Genomic DNA, 14,196 nt, shown 5'->3' on the forward strand with positions numbered 1-14,196 from the left:
TTCAAACAAATTGATAGTTACAAAATAGTCATGGGGATGTAAAGTAAAATATAAGGAATACAATCAGTAATATGGTAATAACTATGTATAGAGCCAGGTAAGTACTAGACTAGTCAGGGGGATCACTTCATAAATTATATAAATGTCTAACCACTACGCAGTACACCTGAATTTAATATAAAATAATATAAAATGTCAACTGTAATTGAAAAAATTTAAAAAGAGAGGAAAAGATAAAAGGAAATGACAGTTTCCAAGTTCCAGGTACAAAACAAATAAGTCTTGTGGCTGTAATGTACAGCATAGGGAATATAGTCAATAATATTGTGATAGTGTGGTACAGTGTCAGATGTTTGCTGGATTTATCATGGTGATCACTTCTTTAGCATAGGGAATATAAACAATAATATGGTAATAAGTATGTATAGTGCCATGTGGGTATTGTTGAATAACTATGATGTATACACCTAAAACCAATATAATATTTTATGTTAGCTATATTTTAATAAAAATTAATATATATATATATGGACTTCATCTAAATTGAAAGAATTTATTTATGAGAAGACACCATTTAGAAAGTAAAAGGACAAGCCACAGATTAAGAGAAAAATATATCATATTACACATAAAATACTTTAATCCATACTATATAAAGAATTGCTACAAATTAGTAAGAAAAAAGGAAAGAATCCAATTAGAATTGGGGAAAAAACTACCTTGAACAGATATTTCACAAAAGAATATATCAAAATACACTATAAACATATAAAAAGGAGCTCATAATAGATAGATAGATAGATAGATAGATAGATAGATAGATAGATAGATAGATAGATAGATAGATAGATAGGATTGGCAGATAGAAATAGACACATGAATCATGGAATATGATCACAATAATGCTTCTAGAAGATAACATAAGGGAAATGCAATTGAATACAACATGAAATACTACTACAAACCCACCAAAATGGTTAAAATTGAAAAGAATAATAAAGGCAAGTGTTGGTGGGAAAGTAGAGCCAATGAAGCTCTGATACACTGCTGGTGGGAAGTTTGGAAAACTGTCTAGCAGTCTCTAATGAAATTAAACATGCATATCGTATCACTCAGAAGTTACACTTCAAAGTAAATATTTACGACAAATTAATCCATAAAGACACACAGAAAAACTGAACAATGTTCATAACAACTCTGTTCACAATAGCTCCAAACTGGAAGCGTTCCCAATGTCTATCAATAGAAGAATGGATAAACAAACTGTGGTGTATTTACACAATGAAATGTTACTTAGTAATAAATACAGCAAACCACTGCTATACTTGGTTTAAAAGCATTGCACAAGACATTAAGGGCAAGACTTCAGATTCAAAAGAAAGCATACCACGTGATTCCATTTATATGAATTTGAAGACTAGGTAATCAATGGTGACAGAAGCCAAAATAGTCAGAAGTCAACATAGTGATTACCTCTAGGGAATGAAGCAGTTGACTGGGAAACGATACAAAAGAATTTTCAGGGATGATGAAAATGTCAGTCTTGATGTGAGTGGTGGCTGTGTGTATACAGATTAAAAGTTAATCAAGCTATACTTTTAAGATTTGTGAATTTTATTGTAAGTGTAATATAAGTAGATTAAAATAAATTTGAAAATGTTTTGATAGCCTGAAATCATTCATACTATTGATCCAGCAACTCAACTTCCATGTCTATGATGTAAAGAGTGATGCTGATAAAGATTTATTACATACATGACAACATTACTTAGAATCCCAGTGAAATAGACTAAATGTCCAAAAGCAAGCTTTGGTCTAGATAAATTATGGTGCTTCCATGTAATGGATAACTCTCCAGCCATTAAGAAATTAAGTTATTGAAGGATATATATGACTTTGACATAACATTAATGAATAAATCTGAGACTAACCAGTAGCTAGCAATTCCTAAAATTTTCACATGGAAAGAAAAGACTGACGTGTGTGTGTGTGTGTGTGTTTATTTCTTAATGCTGAGTGTGCAAATGGGGTATAATATCTTTATGCTTTTTAAGAAATATTTTCCAAGAATTCCAAGTCAGCATATATTATTGTTTTTAAAAATATATAAAAATGTCTACAAAACTGCTGCGTGAACAGAAAAACTTCCGTTTCTTGGTTCACAGCTCCACCATGTGCCAAATACAAGGTTTTCCTGTCTGCATTTTCTGTTTAATTATGGGAAGAGGTAGCCCCAGGCATTCATCCTGAGAGTTTCCCCAAAAGAAAGAGCAGCTGAAGCTAGAAACTGTAATAAGGACCTAAATTGGCAATAAAGCAACTGGTAAGATGCCAAGATCCCAAAGGGTGGGGAGACTGCTCTCCTCAGTTTGCCTGGGACAACCTGGTTCACCCCTGTCTGGTTTGGAAGATAAGTTATATGACAATTATCCTACAGGAGAGGGCCCCTAAGTCTTCTTAGGCCCCTCAATCATTGGTAAATATTTATTTTTTTACTGCATGCTGGTCCAGACAATGCTCAGAAAGATGACTCCATTTCCTAGGACACATTTCCTAGGACACAAGTAGTAGGACTTGCCCTGGAAAGTCATCTACTGTCCATTTGAGAGCAAGATATGGGCCCCTGTGAAATCTGTATAACCTGAGAAGGCTTCATTGTTGAGATACAATTTAAGCCAGGCTTCAGATTATTCCTGTTTGGGCCAGAGGGAAAGAGGAATGTTGCACGTGGATGGGATATTATAAGCAAAGACAGAGATAGGACAGTAGGAGGTATCAAAGAAGAAGCAAAGCAGTCTTGCAATGTTTATGGGGGAGGTGGATGGACTTTCCTCCTCTTGTAACAATGGCAATATTCTCTTCCTCTGCAGGCTTATCTTTCTCTGGAGAGACCTGGTCTGAGGAGCAGAGAACTCCAGTCAGTGCTGGCTCCCTCCCGTTCTCATCAGCCGCTCCAGCAGTTGGATATCTGTTCTATAAAGTGTAAAGTTTGCCCTCTGCCAATATTCCTTAGAGACTTAAACTCTAAGTGAAATGGGATGGACAGGGAGAAGTGTAAGTCCAGTTTTGATCTGATATATATCAGGGCTTCCCAACAAGTTATTCCTTGAGCATAGACTTCAGACTTCTGAAAACCATCACACTGCATAGTGAAGATGGCAGGCACTAAGATTGCCCAGGACTCTGGTGGCAGATTGCAGGACACTTGGGTGCTAAGACTCTACAGCAACATAATGATTCTAAAATCACAGCATTCTATAGTTCTATGAGACTTCTGTTGTATAAAGTTCATTGATATGGAAAAAAGCTGGCTGAACTTCTGCCCTGGACATAACTGAGTACCAGGTATAGGACCTCTATAAGTTCCCACACAGACTAGTGGGCCAGGATGGATTTTTAGGTCTCCACAGAGTATCATTTATTTAGGGCCATTATCAAATGATACCAGAGGGAGATCCAAGATGGCGGAGTAGATAAACACTGTGCCTGCTCCCTTCCATAAAGAAACTAAAATTGCAACTGAATTATAGAACAATCAACCTGGAGAACCATCTGAAGTCTGGCTGAACAGAAATTTTATAACTAAGGATATAAAAAGAAGACTGGTAGGAGAGGCGGAGATGCAGAACTGGCTAACCCCAAATCTCCATGTGGCCGTTGAGAACCAGGAGGGTTATCTCACCTTGGGGGTTCCCCCAGAGGAGAGAGGGATCCCAGACCCACACTGGCCTCCCCAGTCCAGAGTATTGGTGCCAGGAAGAGGAGCTCCCACAACATCTGGTTGTAAAAAACTGAGGATTCCAACCATCTGACCATCCAGGCGGGATGGAAGGCGGTCGGAAACCCAGTGTCCTCTTAAAGAGCCAGCGCAAAGACTCTCTCATTTCCATGCACTCACCTTGAGCATCCGTGGAGGGACAATAACTCAGGAGTTGTTGGAGACATATGGAGGGAAGACTGAGTTTTGAGGCTTTGAGAGGAGGGCTGGAGGACAGTCAGCTTTTTCCCTGTGAAGCGTCTTCTTCCCAGGAAGACCGCAGGCTGGCGCGATCTTTTTGTGTTGAGCCCGCCCACTACGCTTACGGCCAAATCTCTATCTGATTGGTCTGGTAAGCTCCTCAGCTCCACCCTGCTGACTCACTGGGGCCCCGCCCCACCCAACTCCCCCAACTCTGGAGGCACTTTCTTTGCAAGTAGCCAGCCCAGCCCACATTACACTCTTTCTTGGAAAACTATCAGAGTCCAACAGACCATGGATTGGCGAAACTGGCCTCGGTGTGCTCTGAGTCTTTTGCCAAGTAGCTTCAGGCTCACCACTGGCACCAAATCAGAATTTACGTTAACCTGGTAACCACAACTCTTCCCACTCTACTGACTCCCTGAGATCCTGCTTCACCCAACTTGCACACGACACAAGGCTTTATCAGTGGTGGAACCTTAAGGAGCTGGCAGGTGGCAGCAGGCCTTGCAGCGTCCTGGCTTTTTGCAGAGCTACCCCAGGCCCGGTACTGGTCGCAGACATCCTCGGTTGGCAGCGAGGCCACTCCCACATGCCTCCAGGGTTAGCACAGGCAATGAACAATCACAGATCACTTTGTAGCTCTTACTAGGTAGTCCCTGGACGGTCACAGGTAGTAGGTGACCTGGGCCTGCACCAGAGCCCCTAGCAAGAGGCCTCAGAACCAACATACTTGGAGGTTGGCTTCAGATCACAGCAGAGCACTGCCCAATTAGCCCCAAAGGCACCAGCGCTTGTTGTAAGGCTCTGCAGTAAGCCCCCTACACAGCAGCCTGTAAGCTATGGACATGGCCAAACCCCACAGCCAAACAGCCTGAGGGTCAATCCCACCCGCTGACATGCCAATAGCAACCAAGACACAACTATAACAGGAGAGGATACACAACCCCCACAAGGGACACTCCTGGAGAACCCAGGGCAGATGACCAGAGAAATTGTGCCACTGGGCCCCACAGGGCACCTACTACATAAGGTCACCTGGCCAAGCCTGGGAAACATAGCAGCTCTACCTAATACGTAGAAACACATAGAGAGGCAGCCAAAATGAGGAAACAAAGAAATACATCCCAAATGAAAGAACAGGAGAAAAATCCAGGAAAAGAACTAAACAAAATGGAGGCAAGTAACCTACAAGAAACAGAGTTTAAAACAATGGTTATAAGGATGCTCAAGGAACTTAGTAAGAACTTCAACAAAGAGATAGCAAGTAAAAAAAAAGGACATAGGAACCGTAAAAAAAGAACCAGTCAGAAGTGAACAATACAATAACTGAAATGAAGGGTGCACTAGAAGTAATCACCAGCAGGCTAGATAAAGCAGAGGATCAGATCAGTGATTTCGAAGAAAACATAGAATAAAATACACAATCAAAACAGCAAAAAGAATAGAACATCCAAAAAAATAAGAATAAATGGAGAGACCTCTGGGACAACATCAAGCATTACAACATTTGCGTCATAGGGGTACCAGAAGGAGAAGAGACAAAGCAAGGGATTGAGAACCTATTTGAAGAAATAATAACTGAAACTCCCCTAACCTGGAAAAGGAAATAGACATAAGAGCCCAGGAAGTGCAGAGAGTCCCAAACAAGATGAACCCAAACAGGCCCACACCAAGACACATTGTAATTAGAATGATAAAGTTAAAAGACAAAGGAAGAACCCTAAAAGCAACAAGAAAAAGGCAACTAGTAACTTATAAGGGAGCCCCACACAAGATTGTCAGCTGATTTCTCAACAGAAACTTTACAGGCCAGAAGGGATTGGCACAAAATATCCAATGTAATAAAAATGATGAAAAGTAAGGACCCACAACCAAGATTACTCTATCCAGCAAAGCTATCATTTAGAATTGAGGGACAGACAAACAACTTCCCAGACAAGAAAAAGTTAAAGGAGTTCATCACCAGCAAAACACTACCATAAGGAATTTTAGAGTCTTTTTTTTTAAGACCAGAAGAGTGGGGAAGGTCAAAATTATGATCAATAACTGGCAACAGCTACATATCAGCAATTACTTTCAATGTAAATGTATTAAATGCTCCACTCAAAAGACATAGGAGGTCTGAACGGATGAAAAAACAAGACCCTTGTATATGCTGCCTACAAGAGAATCACTTCAGATTGAAAGACACACACTGACTGAAAGTAAAGGGATGGAAAAAGATATTTCATGAAAAAAAAAAAAGATGGGGTGGCCATAATGTACCAGACAAAAACAGACTTTAAATCAAAGGCTATAACAAGAGACCCAGTAATCCCACTTCAGGGTATTTATCTGAAGAAACCCAAATGCTACTTTGAGGGGATGTGTGTATCCATACGTTCATTGCAGCGTTATTTACAGTGGCCAAGATGTGGAGGCAGCCTGGGTGTCTCTCAATGGAAGAATGGATAAAGAGGAGGTGGTACATATGTACAATGGAATATTGCTCGGCCAGGGAAGGGAATGGGTTCCTGCCATCTGTGGCAGCATGGATGGACCTGAAGGGAATTGTGCTGAGTGGAGTATATCAGACAGAGAAAGACAGATGCAATGAGATTTTGCTTATACGTGGAATCTGAAGAACAAAATAAACAAACAAAACAGAAACAAACTCATAGATACAGAGAACATTTTGATGGTTGCCAGATGAGAGGCGGGGGGTTGGGGATGAGTGAAAAAAGGGAAGGGATTAAGAAGTACAAATTCGTTGTTACATAGTAATTATGGGGATGTACGGTATAGCATAAGGAATGTAGTCAATAATATTGTAATAACTATATGTGGTGTCAGATGGGTACTAGATTTGTTGGGATGATAAATGGGAGGGGTTGGAGAGCAGGGTGTAAAAGGTAAAGGGATTAAGAAGTACAAATCGTAGTTACAAAGTAGTTATGGGGATGTAATGCACAGGGAATATAGTCAATAAGATGGTAGTAACTATGTATAGTGCCAGGTGGATACTAGACTAGTCAGGGGGATCACTTCTTAAATTATGTAATGTCTAACCACTATGCTATATGCCTGAAATTTATATAAAGTAATATGGAATGTCAACTGTAACTGAAAATTTTTAAAAGTGGGGAGAGTAAAAGGGAATAAGAGGTCAAAATTTCCAGGTATAAAACAAATAAGTCATGGGGATGTAATGTACATGGGGAATATAGTCAGTAATATTGTGATCGTATGGTATGGTGTCAGATGGGTGCTGGACTTATCACGGTGACTACTTTTTTAGGTATATAAATGTTGAAAACTATGGTACACCCCTGAAACTAATATAATGTTGAATGTTAGCTATATTTTAATTTAACAAAAAAAATAAGCAATCCCAGAAGGTCTGTATTTTTCCCCACTGCAGGGTTACCCTGGTTACATGGCAGCAGGCACCTCTGGGAAAGGCTTAGGGGACGATTTACAGTATAAATCTGGGGGCTTCCAGATTTACAAAAATATTGCAAGGGCATATTTCTACTACAAAATTACTCATTTTCATCTGAAATTCAAATTTAACCAGGTGTCCTGTATTTCGTCTGGCAACACGGCTTTGAAGGGCACTTCCGGAATGGGACCTGGTCTCCCTACCCATTCAGGGTCTTCAGGTCTGGGAACTGGCTTAGATGTGATTATCAGGTAGGAGGCCACGAAGCTCTTCTGTAGAGACTCACGTCAGGTTTCTGCCCATGAAAGCTAGAAGCCAAGCAGCACCTTAGCAAGCATCCCCTCTATTTCATATCTAGAGATCCCATAATCTTTGCCATAGAGCCCTGCTGGCCAGAGCACTCTGATTACCACTCCACCTCTGGGGCTTCTTGGGGTCCCAGTGCTCACCTTGCCTCTGCTGCTTAAGAAGCACCACCCTCCAGCCCCTGCCTTCCCCCTGCCCTCAGATCCCATTCCTCGCACTGAGATGCAAACCCAGCTCCAATAGAGCCGTGGTTCTCCCAACAGGGCCCCCACACCTGCAAGAGCATCACCCGGGGACGACAGCATCACCTGGGGATAGTTAGAAATGGGAATCCCTGGCACTGGGCTGAGCTCTTCCCATGCATTATTTCATTCGACTCTCACAACATCACAATGAGGTGATAATTAGCCATCAGTTCGTCTTAGAGGCTCAGAGTGGTAAGCGATTTGTTTCAAATTACACACTCAGTAAATGGTGGATGTCGGACTTTGAAACCATGTCTGGCTGACTCCAGGTGCCAGACTCCTACACACACTCTCCCATGAGACATTGGGTCCTGATGGAAGGACACACAGGAGTCCTTACAGCGGGAAGGGTTTGAATGTCCCCTCCCCCACTCAATTCGGAGGAAAGTGTGGGACGTGTGTGGGAGTGGATTTTAAGTGGAGAATAACATACAAGGATCCATCAGCCAGTTCATTAACATGGGCATACTTGCCCAGAAGTCAGAATTCCATGTGTTAGCACAACACCTGGGAGTGACGTGAATGTTCAACTGGATCGGCTGATTGGAGTCTAGACTGGCTCATCGCCAGTGAAGTGACATCCTGGAACTTCCCTGGGATGTTGGCAAGAAGTCTAAAGACTCACGGAAGCAGATCTATCATGTGCAAGGTGCTCGGCTGTCCCCTAACTGCACTCCCAGGGAAGAACTGGGGACACCTCCTGTCTTGAGGCACTGTGAGATGCTTTGATGTGGTCAGGAGAGGTCGCCAGTATCCTTAAGAGCTCTCTGGCGGCTACTCACTATAGATCAGACAAGGCTGTGGGGTAGCTGTAATTCCATGGTTCTCAAACTTTAGCGCAGATAAAAATCACCTGGAGGACTGGTAAAACAGTCTGTCATCTAACTCCTGGTGATAATTTAAGTAATAACGATGCCAACATAGGTCATTACTGCGTTCCTTAAACATATGAGCGCCTCACTTCTAGAATCCCATTTGGGAGATGTATTTCCAGGAACTGCTTCTGGCACGCAAACCTATGTGTCAGGGTCCCAGAAAGAAATAGAGCATGCTTAAATTCGAGTGATTTGAGGAGGGTTTGATGAAGATGCTATTTACCAAAATGTGGGCTTCAGTACTCCGAGGTTAATCACAGGGTTGTGACCACCCCTAGAGCTGAAGGGGAAAGGACAGGACATGGTTCCCCAAAACTGGAAAGGGTCATGGAGAGAGTCATGGAAAGGGCCACCTAGCGAGAAGTGGAAACCATTGGTTGAGGACTCCATCCAGGCTGAGGCACAGGGTGGAGACAGCAGAGAAATAAGTTCTTCACCTAAACTCTTCTCCCTCTCTCCAGTGCCCTTAGGGACTCCCCAGTGTCCGAACCCAACCCAGAGCCGGAGGATCTGCAATCCCATTAATATGATCCACAAAGGTTGGCTTCCCAGGCCACGCAAGATGGAAAAGAATGCAATGTGTGTCTGGAGGGACAAGCTTGCAATCTTCTTTTCCTCTGCGGTTGTTGACAAGTTTTTGTGTCAAAGTAATGTGAGACTCATAACACAAGTTAAAGAGTGCATACTCTTTTGATATTCTCTGGAAAAAAATTGTGTAAGATTGGAATTATTATTAGTTCCTGAAATGCTTTGGAGGAACCAGCTGTTAAAGCCCTTGCAGTCTGGAGGATATTTTGTGGGACGATTTTCACTTACCGATGCAATTTCTTTAATAGTTGTGGAATTACTTTTCTTTTTCTTTTTTCTCTTGCAATCTGTTAAGTTATGTGTTTTTTTTTTTTTTTGGAATTCATCCATTTCATCTAAATCATATTTATTGGCATAAGTTCTTATTTTCTTCTTGGTGTCTGCAGGCTCTGTGGTGATGCCCTCTCCTTCTATTCCTGCCGTTGGCTATTTGTGCCTTTTCCCCCATTTTTTCATGGTCAGTCTCCAGAGAGCTTTAGCTTCATTATAGGCTTGTCAGAAAATCAACTTTGGGTTCTATCAATGTTTTCTCATATATACTCTTCAATTTCACTCATCTTGGCTCTTCATTTTCTGTCTTTTACTCTCCCTGGGTTTATTTGCTGGAGTGGAAAGACTTGCAAGAATGGAAAGCAGAAGGGAGAGTATTCCAGGCAGGCACAAAAAGTAAGCAATATCTGGGAACCAGGAGTGAGCGTGCAAATGGGAACCTGAGGTAAATGGCCTCGCCATGTTTTCTACAGGAGTTCAGCTCTGTTCCCTCCCTCCCACCATTCCTTGCAGGGCTTTCCTCCCAGCTCCTGGCTCAGGCACACACCTCCCCTCCCATCCACAATTCTAGAAACTCAATATGTGTTGTCATTCCTGAAAACAAGGGGCCTCGACACATCAGTGGTTTTCAAATCCTTCAGGGCCCAAGGTGCAGAAGAGGACACCAATATGTGATACGAGGAGCCCCTGTCACCACAAGCTGGCTTTGATTTGTCTCAAATGTGGGACTTCCACATATAACGTGGCTTGGAAAAAGACTTCTGCAGCTAAATGGAAGTTTGAAACCGCCTTGGTGGTTATGTGTGAAGAGACTAGCTTTCTCTTCCAATGTCACTACTCACTTCCCATGGGACTTCGGTCAGGTTATTTCATCTCTCTGGCCCTCAGTGATCTCCCCTGTAAGTGGGCATGGTGATAGTGGTACGTGCAGACCTTGCCAGGACTAAATACATGACGCGTGTAAAGCCCTGACACAGTGCTCTTTCTCTACCGGAGTTATTTTTCATTTTGGACAGGGCAAGACTACGGAAAATCTTTTTGGATCACTTCCTATGGTGAGTGGCAGCACATCTGTGTCCTTCCCTGTGGTCAGGGAGGCTGGAAGGAAACAGTGCATACCCTGCCCTAGCCCGCAGCTTCCCTCTTGCATTTCTTGGAAAACTCTGGCAGCCCAGCCATCATTGGGTCATCCGATTCAGGAACCCCTTTCATCTTAACTTCACCATGACCCTGCCCAGGCAGCTTCCACCTTCTCTGTTTCCTATAAAAGGCAGGCAGAGCGGCCAGAGAAGCAGAGAGGTGGAGACAAGCCCAGACACCAACAACTCCCACCTGGAGCTCACGTCCTCACCCTCCACCATGAAGGTCTCCGCTGCCCTTCTGTGCCTGCTGCTCACTGTGGCCACCTTCAGCACCCAGGTGCTGGCTCAGCCAGGTAAGGCCCCTCCCTCCTTCTCTCCCTCTCTCTCTTTCCCTCTGTTTTTCTCTCCTTCTAGGAAGCCCTAAGCCAAAGTGCCCCACTTCCCAGCCTATCAGAGTAGCCAAGGGTCTTCAGAGCTTCATTTTAACGTCTAATTTTAAAGACAGAATGCAGATGCCCATGTTGGGGACAAGAGAAGTCCCATCCCTCCCCTCGGCCATCGCAGAGCCAGAATAAAACCCAAGCTGCCCATTCCAAATCCAGGGCCTTTGCTTTGGCCCCAGGTGATCCTCCCAAACTCTGCAGATTGGGGGCCATATCCAGGACCTGCCACATCCGGCTCCCCCAGTCAGCAGTGATGCGTTCCCACCACTCAGCCGAGAGAACTGACTTCAGATTTTTAGCCATATGTTCCAGGTCTCATCTGCCTCGGGGCTGAGGGCAGGAGCATTGGACCTGGGGTGGGTAAGACCCACTTCTACCTCTCGGCTTTCCTTCTCCTCCAGACACTTCCTGCTGCAGTCAATCTGAGAGAAACCGAGCAGCTCCTAAAGGGCTTTTTCTTTGTGACTTTATTTCTAGTTGCCCTCAATGTCCTGTCCAGCACTTGCTGTTTCACATTTAACAATAAGAAGATCGCGTTGCAGAAGCTGAAGAGCTATCGAAACACCAGCAGCCAGTGTACCCAGAAAGCTGTCATGTGAGTAGAAAAACACTGTTTACCTCCACTCCACCTCACCTCACCCCCAGCCCATTCTTCATAGCTCCCGATCCAAACTTCTGCCCCAGTAGACAGACCTCAGACTAATTTAGGAATCTTATAGTCAGAGGATAAGATCTAACCGGACTATGTAATCCACATCAATTTATTATTATATCAAAAACAGGCCCAGAGAGAGCCAGTAACGCCCCCACAGCCTGCTCCTTGAATGGGCACCATTCAAGGTGGCTTTAGTGGGTGCCAGGCCAGATTCCCCCAGGGTGGCAAAAACAGCAGCTACTTCCAGAGGCCCCTTCTTTCCACACCCTCGCTCCCTCCTGGAAGGAGAACGGGATCTCTTGGGGAAAACCCTCAAGTATTTCATCTAACTGTGCTAGCACTCCTTCCTCCACAGCTTCAGAACCAAACTGGCCAAGAGCATCTGTGCCAATCCAAAGGAGAAGTGGGTCCAGAATTACATGAAACATCTGGATCAAATATCTCCCACCCCGAGGACTTGAACTCTTCCAGTCACACTAAGACCAAGCCAGAGTATGAGAAACCACTATTCTCCTCTCGCCTTCCAGTCTATACCCTGGACGAATTTTACTGTAATTTTCAAATAAGGTGCTTTCTGTTTTGCAATGTAAAATGTACTATGTTTTAAGTAATATTTCATATTATTTGAATTGTTGCTGGTTGGGTTATTTTGACTATTGGTAATCTTTTAAAAAAACAAAACAAAACAAAAATCCAGAGCCTTGAGCCAGTTGGTTCCTGTCATGAGCCCCAGTTCCTTGTTCTGTCAGCTGCAGGCAGGGTCCCTCTCCTGCCTAACTCCCCAGGGCTTGTTAGCGTGCCGGTAAGAATCAGGGGACACTGGGCTACTGGATTCTAAGGAGGAAAGCGCCTTGTGAGTGCCAGGTGTTGCTAAGTATGTCATCATGAAAAGATGAATGCAATCGTAGGACTGCTGACTTTTTGCAGAAAATACATTTTGCTTTAACTCACTAACAGCAGAGTTTTCTTCAAGGGGTAACTCCCAACCAATAGGGGACGCTCTGAGGTGCAGGTGGGTGGCAGAGGGTGCTAGAGGAATGCACATGTAGCAGCCCTGGCCATGGCTAGCCCAGGCTTATTTGAGTGTCAGGGAGAGCCTGGTGTACCTGCCCAGGACATTCTAGAACAATGACTCTAGTCCCAGCATCAGCTTCTCACTGGTACCCCTGCCCCAGTGCCTCCCCACTGGGAGCAGTCCTCCATCCTGCAGTAATACACACATTATGTGCGCCGGACCCCCAGGGGAAAGCCAGATGACCCAGTCCTAGTTAGCACTGGACTTGACAGAGAAGATGGGACAAGATCAACCTTGGATGGAAAAGAGGGCAGAGGGGAGGAATATCCCCAGGTGGTCAGAGTTTGGTTCCAGAATGGAAAAGTTAGAGAAGTTTAGAAAGGAAGGTAGTGGTGTGGTTATAGAGGAATTGCAGTGTTAAGGTGGGAAGTTTGGAGTTAGTTCTGACGGCAGGACGATGATGCCCAAGGCTTTGGAGCCATGGAGAGGGCAGGAGCGTGCCAGGAAGTGTAGCCTGTGGCCATGGGAAAGACAATTGGCAAAGGAGAACTGCCAACTGCACTGGTCCAGGCAAGAGGAAATGGGGTGAAACGGGACACTTTTGGGGTCAGAGGGGAAGAGGTATTTTAAGAAGAATAGGCCAGATGTGTGACATGTTGAATGTTGGAGAAGGAAGGAGAAGCCCTGAGACACAGGACATGAGACCTTCTCCCCTACAGCTACCAAGCTGGGCTTTCAAGGGGTGCCAATGCCAAGATTCAGAACTGACAGCCCTCCCTTGCTATTCTCCCAAGAGTCAACATTACACAAGTTGGATCTATGTCCACGGAGGAGTCTCCTGCTTTTCCAAGCCTGCCTCCCTCCAGTTAAGCTGTGTTGGCATCTCTATTGGCCCTGGATCCAATCATGCCGGACACTCACCAGAACACTCTCCAAGGAAAAGGCCCTGCCAACCCACTCTGCAGGGTCTGTCTCGTGGAGAGAGGGTTCCTGCGCCCTGCTGTGTCAGGCACTTGGCAACTTGGGACCCAGGAAAGAGTTTTGTCCTGCAAGGCAGGAGCCCTGGGCTCTAATGCCAGATCTAACTCTGACTTGCTATGTATCCTCAGGCCTCTCCATGTCTGTCTTCAGCCCTCAGTCACCTCATCTATAAAATGGGGCTAGCAACATCTTATAGGCAGGTGACCTCACAAGATCCCCTCCAGCTAGAGCAGTTGTGACTTGGATAACATCAGCTCCTGAACCCTCTGGGTGGGACAGGGAGGGAGAGCGTCCTGCAACCAAATGTAGACCCAGGCCTGGGCACCAGCTTGCTGCTACACTGTACCTTCCCCC

At 44.3% G+C, this 14,196-nt stretch overlaps 1 protein-coding gene across 1 annotated transcript; it reads left to right on the forward strand.

Annotated features, from left to right (window-relative positions):
- Positions 1-10,971: 10,971 nt before the first annotated feature.
- Positions 10,972-12,344, forward strand: LOC117013817 (C-C motif chemokine 13-like). The gene is made up of 3 exons (XM_033091303.1): positions 10,972-11,101; positions 11,669-11,786; positions 12,202-12,344. The coding sequence occupies exons 1-3, from the start codon at positions 11,026-11,028 to the stop codon at positions 12,305-12,307; spliced, it is 300 nt and encodes a 99-aa protein (XP_032947194.1). The 5' UTR covers positions 10,972-11,025; the 3' UTR covers positions 12,308-12,344.
- The last annotated feature ends 1,852 nt before the right edge of the window (positions 12,345-14,196 follow it).

The sequence above is a fragment of the Rhinolophus ferrumequinum genome, chromosome 21, assembly GCF_004115265.2.
Source record: "Rhinolophus ferrumequinum isolate MPI-CBG mRhiFer1 chromosome 21, mRhiFer1_v1.p, whole genome shotgun sequence".
Classification (NCBI taxonomy): Eukaryota; Metazoa; Chordata; class Mammalia; order Chiroptera; family Rhinolophidae; genus Rhinolophus; species Rhinolophus ferrumequinum.

What these genes read in the sequence shown, in the direction of transcription:
- LOC117013817 (XM_033091303.1), top strand. Translation starts at nt 11,026, where the DNA reads ATGAAGGTCTCCGCTGCCCTTCTGTGCCTGCTGCTCACTGTGGCCACC. An exon ending in CCAGGTGCTGGCTCAGCCAG is followed by an intron (nt 11,102 to 11,668) that starts GTAAGGCCCCTC and finishes CTTTATTTCTAG; the next exon opens with TTGCCCTCAATGTCCTGTCC. An exon ending in TGTACCCAGAAAGCTGTCAT is followed by an intron (nt 11,787 to 12,201) that starts GTGAGTAGAAAA and finishes CTTCCTCCACAG; the next exon opens with CTTCAGAACCAAACTGGCCA.